This window comes from Kogia breviceps, chromosome 3, assembly GCF_026419965.1.
Source record: "Kogia breviceps isolate mKogBre1 chromosome 3, mKogBre1 haplotype 1, whole genome shotgun sequence".
NCBI classification, from domain to species: Eukaryota; Metazoa; Chordata; class Mammalia; order Artiodactyla; family Physeteridae; genus Kogia; species Kogia breviceps.
Genome location: NC_081312.1, coordinates 22,230,727 through 22,245,454, shown reverse-complemented (window position 1 = coordinate 22,245,454; position 14,728 = coordinate 22,230,727). Strand labels below are relative to the sequence as shown.

The 14,728-nt window shown below is 34.8% G+C and overlaps 1 protein-coding gene across 1 annotated transcript in view; it reads right to left on the bottom strand.

The window, feature by feature from the left end:
* CEP128 (centrosomal protein 128) overlaps nt 1-14,728 on the bottom strand; it is a 445,779-nt gene that overhangs the window by 313,250 nt on the left and 117,801 nt on the right. The window contains exons 11-13 of the mRNA XM_067030654.1: nt 14,482-14,556; nt 12,763-12,895; nt 6,409-6,560 (exon numbers count right to left, since the gene is read on the bottom strand). Of these exons, the coding sequence (XP_066886755.1) occupies nt 6,409-6,560; nt 12,763-12,895; nt 14,482-14,556 (360 nt within the window). The remainder of the gene's footprint in view (nt 1-6,408; nt 6,561-12,762; nt 12,896-14,481; nt 14,557-14,728) is intronic.

Below are 14,728 nucleotides of genomic sequence, written 5' to 3'. Positions count from 1 at the left end.
AATACCTTATTTTATAACATGCCCTTGGATAAGGAAGAAATTAAGATTTTTTAAAAAGAAGTAAAATAGGAAATTACAGACAAGGTTATTAAGATGTCTAAGACCGTAGGTCTCTAAGAAGGCTTTAAAAGTAGTATTGATGTGGGCATTACTGCCTAGGAAAGTGGCCAGCTTTATACAAAAAATGCAAAAATCAAAAGTTTATCCTAGGGCTTCCCTGGTGGCGCAGTGGTTGAGAGTCCGCCTGCCGATGCAGGAGACACGGGTTCGTGCCCTGGTCCGGGAGGATCCCACATGCCGCGGAGCAGCTGAGCCCGTGAGCCATGGCCGCTGGGCCTGTGCGTCCGGAGCCTGTGCTCCGCAGCGGGAGGGGCCACAGCAGTGAGAGGCCCGCATACCGCAAAAAAAAAAAAAAAAAAAAAAAAAAAAAGTTTATCCTAAAAGTATGCATGAAAGGAACAATCTTCCTTCTGTTTCTACTGTACTAATCATGAAAATGTTATTATTGATCATTTATTTTCCACAATCTTCTCTCTTCTTAAAAGGAAATGCTGGCATTACAGTCCCAAGTTCCTGCTAATGAATAATCATGTCAGTTGTCACTCAATTATCACTTTCAAAACTTAATCTATATTATGTACAGCACCTTGCTTTTCTTTCTTTGAAGTTCTTCGCTGAATTTAAAAGTCAAATTTTCTTTTTTTTTCCAAGAAGAGTAAGTTGATGGAACATGGAGGCTGAGATTAAATCAGGAGGAATCATTGATCAAGGATGCTTGGAATTCTTATGAATACAAATAGCCTATCAAGGTTAATGAGGTTCAACTCAAGTTTAGAAGAAGAGAAAAACCGCACTTAGTATTTTTTATGCACATACAGATTTAAGGTCTTAGATAGAATTTGAAAAGTAAATTATGCAAACTCAAATGTAGCTTTCATTTGGGTTTTTCACAAGCTATTTTCATTGTTTTTTTCCCCAGTGTAGAACAACTGCTTAAAATATATATTCTGGATCAACAAAAACTAATGCAATTAGTGAGAAAGAGCAAAGGAAAGGTCCCCTTGAATACTGACAACTCTTCCAGAAATTAATGTGCTTTCAAGGAATGACTGGACAACAAACGTTAGCTTTGAAAATTAACCGTAAAATTTTTCTACAATATATTATTTCAGTCAACAAATATTAACTGAGTGCCTAAAATGGGTGAGACATTGTTTGCAGGGGTTGCATAAAAGGATACTGAGATAAGACCTGGTTCGGTCTAAGTCTTTAATTCATAAGTGGCTCCCAGAATGCCACAAGTTTGAATTATAACATCAATGCATACTGGTAAATGGCCCAGAGCAAAATCTGTGCACAGCAACATATCAAAAGAAAATGTAAACAGAAGGTTAAGCATCAGGGTGGAAGCAGAGGAGATTGCTAGAAAGACAGAAGAAATCAGTTCAACATACTCCAGGAATAAAGACAGAATCTGCTAAAGTAAACAGGATCTCTGGGTACAAGAATGCTGTTAAAGAGAGGTAGAGGGTGGGGGAGCCTTATCATAGCTATGAACAGTCCTTTACACATCATTACTCTCTGATTCTGTGTTCACCAACAACTTTTTTGTTACTAATTCAGCTTCCTAAAATGTAGGTACAGAAAATTGGGAGACTGGTTCCCTGCACAAGAGAATAGTGTATAAATATCCACACAGGATTCCCACAGGGTACATCAATGAACTGGCACTCTTTTATATAGTGTTCTCTTGCAAGTGTCACTATTAATATGAACCAGCATCCTGGGTCACATTAATTCTAGGACACAGAAAACTCAAGTTTCCAGATGTCTTGTCCAGCGGGCAAGACACTGAAAAATGGTATCTTTACCAAGGTAGGGACAACAAGGTCAGATTTGTCTTGGTGACAGGACTGCTTTCTTCTGCAGCCCCATTTCTCCTTTATTTCAACCTGCTTTGAAATTTTAAAGAAACATACCCAGGTTACTTTAAGACAGTGTGAGATGGGTGCCATAAGATCCTCAGTGACATAGGCAAAAGGATGGTTCAGAAAGAAGGATTATCACTTGCAATGGATACAATCCAAGAAGGCTTCAGGGAGGAAAAGCTTTAGAATTTCCACAAAAAGAGGACACTATGGAAACACTGAACAACTAGAACAAAGACAAAAGATGGAAATGAGGACAGAAGATAAAGAAGAAATGAGTCTACAAGACTGTATAAGCTTCTGCAGGATAGGTGTTAGGTCAAGGTTAAAGAGAAAGACATTAATGATCAAACAAACCACAAGAAATGTTACTATTCAAATGTTCTTGGGCCTCATCAATAATCTCATTTTATGCATCTTTTCTTACTTATATTTGATTTCTAAAAAAGCAACTAAAGGAGATTAATTTCCATTTTTTTATAGAATGTATAAGGCAATGTTCCATACCACCAAAAGTAAAGCAGAGGCTAAACGTTTTTCAATTAAATTTCAATAAATTTTCCACTGTTAGAGATTAAGTTGAGTGAACCATGACCTATATATATCTCTCACAAAGTCTATACTAGATGTCACTTTGAGAATAGCTTAGGAATAAAGATATTCAAAGGGCCTCCACAAGTATAAAAAACAGACAAGCCATAATCAGAAGTGTCACTAAATCTAAAACAACTGATACAAATTTAATTAATTATTTTACTGTTAAAAAGAAGAAAAATCAGGGAAAACTGATAAATGGTAATTTCTTCCAGGATGAACAATGTCTTTTTGTGATATCCTTTTCAATGGAAATTAGGAAAAAAATCTTTCAGCCCCCAAAAGGAATTTCAATTATACTTGCAACAAATTCAAAGAACATTCTATATCAATTTTAGAATATCATCTTCATAGAACAGGGAAATCTGAGGGGTTTTTGTTCATTGCTATGTCACCAGTAACTAGAACAGTGCCTGGCAAATGTTCAATCTTTCTCTCCAATTGTGTTTCATATCCAAATTTATACAACCTATCCCAACTAACCCAAGAGAATTCCAACTCTTCTGGTAACACATGTGAAAATGTAAAAGAACTATTAACTTAGGACAAAGGGAAAGCCAGCCTCTTTCAATGAGAGCATTATTACATTGTAAATAATTTTTGAATGAATAATTTTTTTCAATTTATTCCATAAATGGTAAATAAAAAGAAACAATGGGAAGGAAGGGAGAAGAGGAAGGAGGGATGGAGGACAGACCAACATGTGGTTTTAAACAACTCAGCAAACAGATTTTTCTACCTCTGGCATCATTAGCATAGTTTTTTTTTTTTAATATTTAACTTTGACAAAATAATCATATATTTTACCACATTTGTCAGCAGAATAAAAGGTTAAATAATTCTCATAAAAAACCTTTAAAAGTCCTACAATTACAACTGCTGAGAATATTACTAGTAAGAATTTATTAAACATGTAGAGAGGAAGGCAAGATCAAGATGGCAGAGTAGGAAGACCTTCAGCTCACCTCCTCCCAAGGACACATGAAAACTACAACTACTTATAGAACAACTATCTCCAAGAATGACCAGAAGACTAGCAGAATAGCTCTTCCACAATTAAGGATATAAAGAAAGAAAACCACACCAAGATAAGTACAAGGGGAAGAGAAGTAATTTAGTCAGAACCCAGCAGGTCAACCCCCAGCAGGTGACCCAAAAGAGAAAGGAGATCTCACAAACTCAGAGGTCCTCCCTAAGGAGCAAGTGGTTCAGTCCCAACTTCGGGTACCCCAGGCCTGCAGACTGGCACATGGAAGACAAGTCCCCTTAACTGGTTTTGAAAAACCAGCAGGGCTTATAGCCAGAAGAGCTGGAGGGCTGTAGAAAACTGAGACTTTGCTCTTAAATACTGGCAACACAAACTTACTCCAAGCCCCAGAACAGAGGCAGCAGAGTGACAAATGCCTGACACCCTAACTGTCCTGCCAAAACTGCCTCATCCGACCCCCCCCCAGCCCACACAAAGCTCCCTCTGCAGTCCCCCACCAAGGCGGCAATCCCTGGCACACCCCTGGAGAAGCCTTGATTCATGCTGGGCTCCAACTCTAGCCCCTCTGGCTCTAGCTCCCTTGCCAAGGTGGTGGCCCTCTATGGGCCTTGGGCAAAGCCCCAGCCCGCACGGCTCCAGCTCCAGCACCCCTAACACCAGGGAGCAGCCCCCAGTACACCCCAGGAGAAGCCCAGGATCACTTCGGCTCCAGCCCTTCCGTAAAAGCCACTGGACATACATAGTCTGTATAAAGACACTCCTACACAAGGACACATCTTCAAGACATGGAGAGTTAACTGTTTCTCTTAATTCATGGAGACAAACACAGAAAGTCAAGCAAAATGAGAAGACTGAGGACTCTGTTCCAAACAAAAGAACAAAATAAAAGCCCAGGAAAAAAAACCACAAAACTTTAAAGAAATGAAGGTAAATAATTTACCTGATACAGAGTTTAAAGCAATGCTTGTAAAAATGCTCACTGAACTTGGGAGAAGAACGGAAGAAAACAATTAGAACTTCGAAAAAGAATTAGAAAATATTAAAAAAGAAGGAATCAGAGGTGAAGAATACAATAACTGAAATGAAAATACACTAGAGGCAATCAACTGCAGATGAGGTGATACAGAAGAATACGTAAGCAACCTGGAAGACAAAATAGTTGAAATCACTAAATCACAACAGCAAAAAGAAAAAAGAATTTTTAAAAATGAGGAGAGTTTAACAGACCTCTAAGATAACATCAAGCATAGTAATGTTCACATTATAGAGGTCCCAGAAGGAGAGGAGAAAGAAAGGGGTAGAAAATGTATTTGATGAAATAACAGCTGAAAATTTAACCTGCTGGAATAAATAGATATCCAGGTCCAGGAAGCAAAGGAAATCCCAAATAAGATGAACCCAAAGAGATCTACACCAAGACATACCATAATTAAAACTGTATAAGGTAAAGAGAGAATTTTAAAGGCAGCAAAAAAAAAAAAAAAAAAAAAAATCAAGTCACATACAAGGGAAGCCCCATAAAGCTATCACCTGATTTCTCAGCAGAAACTTTGAAGGCCAGAAGGAAGTGGCATGATATATTTTATTTAAAGTGATGAGAGGAAAAACACCTACAACGAAGGATACTCATGTGGCAAAGTTATTCAGAATTGAAGGAGAGATAAAGAGTTTCCCAGACAAGCAAAAACTAAGAAGAGGTTAACACCACTAAACCAGCCTTCCAAGAAATGTTAAAGGAACTTCTTTAGGTGAAAAAGGAAAGGCCCTATAAAGGTAGGAAAATATATGAAAGGAAAAAACCTTATTGGTAAAGGAAAATATATAGTAAAGGCAGTGAATCAACCACTTAAAAAGCTAGTGGAAGGTTAAAAGACAAGTCAGAAAATCAACTGTAACTACAATAAACAGTTAAGGATACACAAAAAGATGTAAAATTTGATGTCAAAAACATAAAACATGGTGGGGGGGAATAAAAAATGTAGAGATTTTAGACTGTGTTTAAAATTAACTATCAGCTTAAAGTTAATTAATTAATTGATTAATTAATTAAAATACATTTTCTATTGATGCACAGACAAGATGAAAGAGAAACTTAGACTGCAGTAACATTAAATATTTCCTTTGGATTATATAAAGTTATATGCTTTTAACACCAATTTTCTACCTTTCATTATTATTTAGGAGATTCTTTAAATGTGGCAACTTATTACAATTAGAACACAACTTCACTAATAAGAACAGACAGAGTAGGACTGATACATATCTATTTCTAAATGTGTCCTCCATGTTTGATCTAATTTGCATAATTAAAATAGGAATTAAGCCATTTTCTTTTTATGACGTTCTTTCCTTTGACTTTTCATATTTTCTGATACTTACGCCATCTGTGCTAGATAAAAGGCAACCTGGAAATGGTAGCTGCCTAGTTACACTTCATTCATGGTTACCACATCATTCATGACTACTACACAACTCTAAATTGATGGAGGCATCACAACTCGACCTCATGGAAAACAGCTGGAGATTTGAAACCCTTTATGTTTCCAAAGAAAAAATATCAGTATTAACTTTTGCTGTGCCTTCTGCCAGTTTCACCCCCAAAAAAACAGTTCCTTCAAAGAAAAAAGGCCCCTCTGTCTGAGGGATGGGCTCAGTTGCTACTGGAACAAGAATATTTTCAAGTTTGATAGGTATCCTGGCTTTGAGGTCCCAATGAAGAGACATGAATTCATAGAAATTTTTATATGTAATTAAAGCGGTCATCAATATAACTTTACCTTATCTATATCCAAACTAGAGTTCATAAAACATCACAATCTTTATATTAAAATTTCATTAAGCAATTCTATGAAACAGAACTGAAGTCCCTTGAATACAGCTTAAAAACAGCAAAGTCACCTCTACTTGTGCTGCCAAATGTACTCTCTCCTTGTCTTTTCGCTCCAAGCACTGCTTCATTTCCTCTAACTCAGATGCCATTGCACTGAAGTTCAGCTGCACTCTCCAATCTGACATCTGCTTCTCCAGATCCTCTTTTTCCCGCTCAACCCCTTAAAAGAGAAAATGTAAAGCTTGATGGTTGTTTGTTACTCACAGGATAATGTACTTTCGAATGGTATGTTTTAATATTCTACCTAATACAATCCACTTATTAACTGTCACTGTCACCCAACAGACTTTTCAGAATTTGTCATTCTATTGTTTCAAGTCTCACACAGCTTTCTAAAGTATACACATTGCTGTGTCATCCAATATTATCACATTTCAATACTAAACTTAAAGTGTTATCTGATTTCTAGTACAATTTATTTCAAGAAAATTCTATGTATTTTTTCTTTAATTTGCCTTACATTCCTATATTACCCCCAAACTCTAAAATACTGAAAGAATTTTCAACTAAGTTTCTCCACCTAACTGAAGTTACTGAAGTTCACACAACAAAACACTTTAATGATGCTGCTAAATCTTGATTGTGTTATGACCTTTAATCTATTAATTCTGGAGACTACTACCTACAATTGTATCACTGAACAATATAAACTGACTTAGTATTTATTTTTAGTTCAACATGAAATACTTGGTATACGATGAACAGGGCACTGTTAACACCATCTTTTTCAAAGATAAATAACACAAAAATCCTTTTCTCAATGAGCTTGTATTCCAAGAATAGAAAGAAAACATATAAATAAAGTACTTCCATGAATTTAAGATGTCAAAAATTGGAACATATATTATCAATTTAAAACTACTCTTTTTTTTTAGTAGCTTCCTTTCCAGAATAGGAAAGAAGGAAGGAAACACTAGCAAATCCAATTTATAGATCATTCGTAAGACACATCCTAATTTTAGAAATATTAAAATGTCAAAATTGTACATTTTGGATGAAAGATACATAGGTATTTTAATAGTGTGATAAAAGCACTTATAGATACTAGACAAACAGTTCTCTATCTGTATAATTTCTGTATAATAAATGGTTATTATACAAAAATAGTCCAAAGGATAGAATGTTAACTCTATTGTAATGAGAAACTGAGGTAGGAAGAACTGGTTACTATGGTAGTTCTAAAAAATAGATACAAAATTTCACCAAGCAAAGGAGATGAAGTTGGGGTGATATTTCAGGGAAAGGAAACAGCATAAAGCATAGAGGAACAATATTGGATTTCATATTCACGTAACTGCACACACAGGAGTTCTACATAGCTAATATGTTTGAGGGAGGGAAACAGGAGAGTCAGCAGGGAGTTATGCATTGCCAGGGAGCTTAGAAATTAGCCTACAGACCAGGAGTTAACAAACATTTTCTGTAAAGGGTCAGATAGTAAATATTTCAGCTATATGGTCTCTGTCACAACTACTTATCTCTGCTATTATATTGCAAAAGTGACCTGGACAATGCATAAATGAATGGGAGTAACTTTAGTCCAATGAAGTTTCTTTACAAAAACAGGAGGCGGTCTGGATTTGGCCCATGGGCCACACTCTGCCGACCACTGCTAGGTCTTCAACGTGAAAATATGCATATTTTTTATGTGTAAATGTACTTATTCATTTGGCAAATATATACATTCATTCATCTTATAAATACATTTTTTATTTTATAAATTTATATATGCATGTGTGTACATATATCTCTCTATAGTACCTATCTACATATAGACATAGACATGTTTCATGATATATATAACATTAGTGCATACACACACATATACAAATTAACATTAGTATGAATATATTATATAAATTATGGAGATAATACATATGAATATGTGTATAAACACATATACATATATGTATATTTATAAAACACATATGTATTTGGTGTGATGACAATACTTTGATATGTTTCATAATATAGATATAAAATATGAGTGTGGATATATATATATAGATATACTCACATATACTCATATATATACTCACATATACTCATATATATAATGAAACATTTATCAAAATTAAAATACTTAAAACATAAAGTATAAAATAGTAGTGTTACAAACACTCTCCTCCCACACCCAGCGGCTTATATGCTCCAATTTAAAGAACTCTTGCTACAAACAATGATGGGTCAGTACAGAATAGCAGTTAAGAGCTCAAGTTTGGGTAGAAAAAAGATTTGGTCTGCTACTTCCAACAAATGTAACTTTAAGCAAGGCACTCAATTTCTTTGTTATTTAGTCATTTTTTTAAGTCATTAAAATGGAAGTAAGAATATTCCCCCCTCATAGAATAGTTGTAAGAACTAAAGGAGACAGTGTAAAATGAGTAGCATAATGCCCTGTAAGAACTCAATAAATTATAATGAGAGGTTTTAATCAAGAGAATAACATGAAAGGTTTGTGTCTTAGAAGGGTCCCTTTAGTAGCAGTACAGAAGACAGATGACAGACAAGCTATTCAACAGAGTAAGACAAGTTAAGAGGGTAACAGAGATGAGATGAAGCATGCCTAAACTGGGCTAGGGGGGATAAGAAAGAAGCAACTTCAAGAGACATCAGGATCTACAAATAGACAAGATGTAGAGATTAATTAGATGGAGAGGAGAAGGAATAAGTTTGGATGTTCTTTGTATTTTAGGCTTATCTGGATAAAGAATGATATGATCAATTAAGATAGGAAATAAAAACAGATTTTGAGGAAAGGATGAATTCAGTTGTAAATCGGCTGACTGAGCATTCTGGTAAGGCATATATTGATGCCCAATGAACAGCTCCATCTGGAGGGTTGAAGGTTAGGAGAGTGAGATGAGCTAGATTTAGGGAATCATCGTTTGTAGGTGATAGCTAAGGCATAAGATTAAATAACAACCCCTAGGGAGAGGTACTAAGTGAGAAAAACCATAAATAGGATTCTAGACAACAGCTGCATTTAAAAGGCAAACTGTAAACAAAAGGAAAAGATTCAAATACAAAGACTGAAAACAATTAAGACAGAAAAACCAGGAAAGAGTAGGAACAATGAAGTGAGTGGAACGGTTCTAAGAGGAAACAAACAGGAGTCAAGTAAGGCAAGTAATGGAAAGATTCCTTTAAATTTGACAGAGAAGACCACTAGTAAACTAAGCAAAGTCAATTTTAGAAGCAGAAGTGGAAGTCATTTTGCAGCGGGTAGAGGAACAAGCAGCAGGCAGAGCGTGATGAGTGTAATTTCTTATGTAGAATTTTTTTAAATAATACAAGTATTCTATAAAGATGAAAACTCTAGAATTGTTAAAAGAAGGTGAAGAAGTCCACTGTCACAATGACAAGAGAACTTTAAGGGGTTTTTTTTAACCTGGGAAGTAGTTAAAAAAAAGAGAGATTCTTCTAGTCCTCAAAGACACCAAAAATAACTAGATTTTATGAGACAACAAATGTACCACAGAATCTTTTTCCAAACAAAATGAGAGTTCCTATGTGCATCTTTATGAAAATTTGATGAATAATCTAATACCTTATATTTTACTTTAAAAAATAAATTTAAAGTATTTGATGTTAAAATATGATTAAATTACAACATCACATGAAACTCAAGTGAACTTAATGGCATGCAAATATATTAGGATAGGTATGTCAAAATTTGCCATCCAGTGAAGATTTTCTGGCAATGTGGAAGTTCTAACTTAGGAAACATATTGAGTTATGTGTAGGGACCTGGGGAATTTGTAACATCAAATGCCTACAAGAGTTTCTACAGTAATTTAGGCATCTGAGTAAGAAGCATTAATATTTAAATAGTCTGAAACAGTCTACTAGAAACCATTATAAAATTTCAGTATCACCATTTCTGTTAAACACAAACTTTCAAAAAGAAATACATCCAGAGTAATTAAATTCCATAGCCTAAATCAACACCTCCACTGAAAAAGCATTCTAACAGTTTTCAAACACAAAGTCTTCCTAATCAACATAAGAAAAAGCCAGTCATATTGTTCATAACCACTTCTACAATGTGATTAAATTTTGTCACCAATCTCCAAGTAACAAAAAGATAGAATCTTAATTGTATGCATATATTGGAAAAAAAAATGTGTGTGTGTGTGTATGTATGAATCTGAAAAAAATTCCACTACTGGCTTGCTGTCTATTTCTAAAAGAAAGACTCATGAGATAAGCAGGTCTGACAACAGGAATGGGTTTAAAAATCAAGAAAAGAAGACATTAAAATTGGATGTAATATCAGCAAAAAACAAGTGAAATTTGAAATTAAAGACACAATACCATTTACATTAGCATCCACAAAAATTAAATACTTAGGTATAAATCTAACAAAATCTATATGATGAAAACTACCAAACTCTGATGAAAGAAATCAAAGATTAACAAAATAAATGGAGAAATACTCCATGTTCATGGACAGAAAGATTCAATATTGTCAAAATGTCAGTTCTTCCCAACTTCATCAATAGATTCAATGCAGGCACAATCAAAATCCCAGCAAGTTATTTTTTGTATATTGACAACCTGATTCTAAAGTTACATGGAATAGCAAAGAATCCAGAATAGCGAGTGCAGTATTGAAGGAGAAGAAAAGAATTAGAGGGCTGACACTATCCAACAAAACAGTGTGGTACTGGAAAAAAAAAAAAAAAATGGTCATGTGGATACATGGGACAGAATAGAGAGTCCAGAAGTAGGTCCACATAAACACAGTCAACTGATCTTTGCCAAAGGAGCAAAGGCAATACAATGGAGAAAAGATAGTTTTTCAACAAACGGTGCTAGAACTGAAGACCTACATGCAAAAAAATGAATCTAGACACAGATCTTAAACCTTTCACAAAAATTAATTCAAAATGGATCACAGATTTCAATGTAAAATGCAAAATTATAAAACTCTTAGAAGATAAGAGAATGATTTGGGGTTTGGTGATGGCTTTTTAGATGCCAAGACCAAAGTCACAGTCCATGAAAGAAAGAAATGACAAGCTGGACTTCATTAAAAATTTTGGCTCTGTGAAAGACATTGTCAAGAGAATGAAAAGACCAGCCACAGACTGTGAGAAATTATTTGCAAAGACATATCTGATAAAGAACTGCTATCCAAAATATACAAAGGACTCTTAAAACTAACAATAAGAAAACAAACAACCATACTAAGAAATGGGCCAAAGACTTTAATGAATATCTCACCAAAAAAGATACACATATGGCAAATAAGCATATGAATAGATGCTCCACACCACATGTTATCAGGGAAATGCAAATTAAAACAACAATGATATGCCACTACCAACCTATCTGAATGGCCAAAATCCAGAACACTGACAACTTCAAATGTTGACAAGGATACAGAACAACAGGAAATCTCATTCACTGCTGGTAGAGGGAAAAATGATATAGCCATTCTGCAAAACAGTTTGGAAATTCTTACAAAACTAAACATACTCTTGCCACATAATCCAGCAATCATACTCTTTGGTATTTATCCAAAAGAGATGAAAACTTACATCCACACAAAAATCTGCATGTAGACATTTAGTTTACAACAGTTGTATTCATAATCGCCAAAACTTGGAAGCAACCAAGATGGGCTTCTGTATGTGAACAGATAAATAAACAGTGGTGCATCCAAACAATGAAATATTATGCAGTGCTTTAAGAAAAAAACTTTTCAAAAGAGCTACCAAGCCATGAAAAGACATGGAGGAAACTAAGAGGCATATTACTAAGTAAAAGCAGCCAATCTGAAAAGGCTACACACTGTATGATTCCAACCATATTAGGTTCTGGAAAAGGCAAAACTATGGAAACAATAAAAAGATCAGTACTTGCCAGAAGTTAGGGGAGAGAGGGATGAACAGTGAAACACAGGATTTTTAAGACAGTGAAACTACTCTATGATACTATAATGGTGGATACATGTCATTATGTTTGTCCAATCCTGTAGAACACACAACAAGAGTGAACCCTAATGTAAAATACAGACTTTGGATGACAATGATGTGTCAATGTAGGGTTCATCAGTTATAACAACTGTACCACTGTGGAGAGGGGTGTTGATAGTGGGGGAAGCTGTGACATGTGGGAGCAGGGGTACATGGGAAATCTCTGTACCTTCTGCTCAATAGTGCTATAAACATAAAATTTAAAAATTAAGTCTGTTTTTAAAAAATTGGATGCTAAATTATGATTAACTTGGAAAACCTTGTAGTAGATCAAGAAATAGGATGAAAAGAATATAACATAAGGAAAGTGATTCTGAAAATGGGAAATATTTAAGAAAGATCAAAAAAGCCCCAGACATTTACAAATCATAATTATACCTCTTCTAAACCTCCAGTCATCTTCTTGTTCATCCTGATGGTTTGACTGTTGCTTGGAAATCTGAGATACTTGATGTACTAAGCCTTTTTGATCACCTTCTGCTTTCATAAGTTGTGTACGGAGTTCTTCTACCTAAATACATATAGTCAAAAATGAAACTTTTATCAGTTTTAAAAGCAGGAAGAGAATAACCGAACTTACAAATTATTTTTCTAGGGAAAGAAAATTTACTTCCAATGGGCTATTGTAAGCACAAGTTGAAGCCAAGTTAATCTCCTTGTTATGCCAAGCACAGTGGAACAGTCTCTTGCTCCATTTCTTTATTCCTCCCATTCCTTCCACAAACAATGAATGTTCTTTCCCCTTCTCTGTGTCTACTGTGACAAAGAATTTGACCACACTTTTTAAAAATCCCTATTTTCACCTCAGTCCACTCTACAGTTATTAACCCAAACTACCTCCAATTAAGTACTATACATTTTTATATTTTTCACTTCTTTTCTTTCATGTGAACATAGTCTATTGGTTGGTAAAGTCAAATGAAATGATCAAAATTTAGCACTGTGATATCAAAGTACTGCTGAAAATAAATAAGCAATAAAAGCTGTTGAATAAAATATAAACTCCTTGAGGTAAGGTACCATTTTATTCATCTTCGTATATCTGGAGACTAGCAAGCATGTCCACAATGACCTTTAAACAAGTCAGCAGTGGCAGAAAGACTTAGGTAAAGTCACAATGACAACCCTAACACATAAATCTCTTACTTCAAAAGATAAGATTAGAAATTACAAGGCAGAGTTCAAAAAAAAAAAATCAGAAGGAAATGAATACAAATATAAACTTCCAAAAAAGAAAGTCTAAACTCTGCCAACATTAATTCCATTGGACCACTGGTTGCAAAACAAAGCCATTACACATTTTTAAACATTTTGTAAAACAAGAGCTACGGTGTTTCAGATGCTTCAGGATTAACTGTCAAAACGTAATACTCCTTCTGAACGTCTAAGATGCCTGACAACTTTGCCTACCTAGCATATTATGTAGTGAGTTATGTAACCCACACCTCAAAACAGAGGAAGTTACAATTGCAATTATATTAAACACAGGCAGAAAGGTAGTTAGAAACCCACATGCCTTTATCCAATGTGTATAAAATGGCTATTTCAAGTTACTGAACTTTAAATATCAGAAGCACCAAACTCCTATTATGGGCTAATGGGCTGCAAAATGTTATGCTTTAAAATTAAGCCTTATCTCTGGTTAAAAGGAAGCAGGTAGCATCTTGAAAATGTGAATATAAGACAGTGATGCATTCAAAGTAACTTGAACACACAAGGTCTGTTTTATGTATTTTACTTCCTCCTTCACTCTCTAACGTCTCCTTGAATAAAATTAAGCTCCTGGGAAAACTTTATCTTACACATCCAGTCTCACTTTTACACTGGTTATGCTAAGAGAGATAATTCCTAAACTGGAAAAGCAATCAGCAAGATACACTGTCACAGTGGGAACCTGGGCTGGTGTTTTATATTGGCTTTCTCTGAATCTTCCTGAAAGGATTTTATCTTTTGCTTATGTGTGTTAATATACATTCCTTAAGGAAAAAAACTTCTAGATCTAAGGTTTTTTTCCCTTTCACAAAGACATTTAATAGGGAAAGAGACTCAATCCTGATTTAATTTAAAAGCAGATTATCATAGCTTGCATAGACTTACCTGATGCAAAAGTGTTTCTCTGCTGCCTTCGGACTGATTCAATAACCTTCGAGATAGCTCCAATTCCTGTTCCAGCTAGAGTTCCAACAAAGAATAAGGAAAAATGTCCAATGGAGCAGAAGATAACTAAACTATTACAGGCTCAGTTTAAGAGGAGAAAAGTGAAAAAGTTTTCAGATTTTTACAGTTAACATAAAAGGAAAAATATTTTGCTATAAACATATATCAATGCTCCCATTAAAATAAT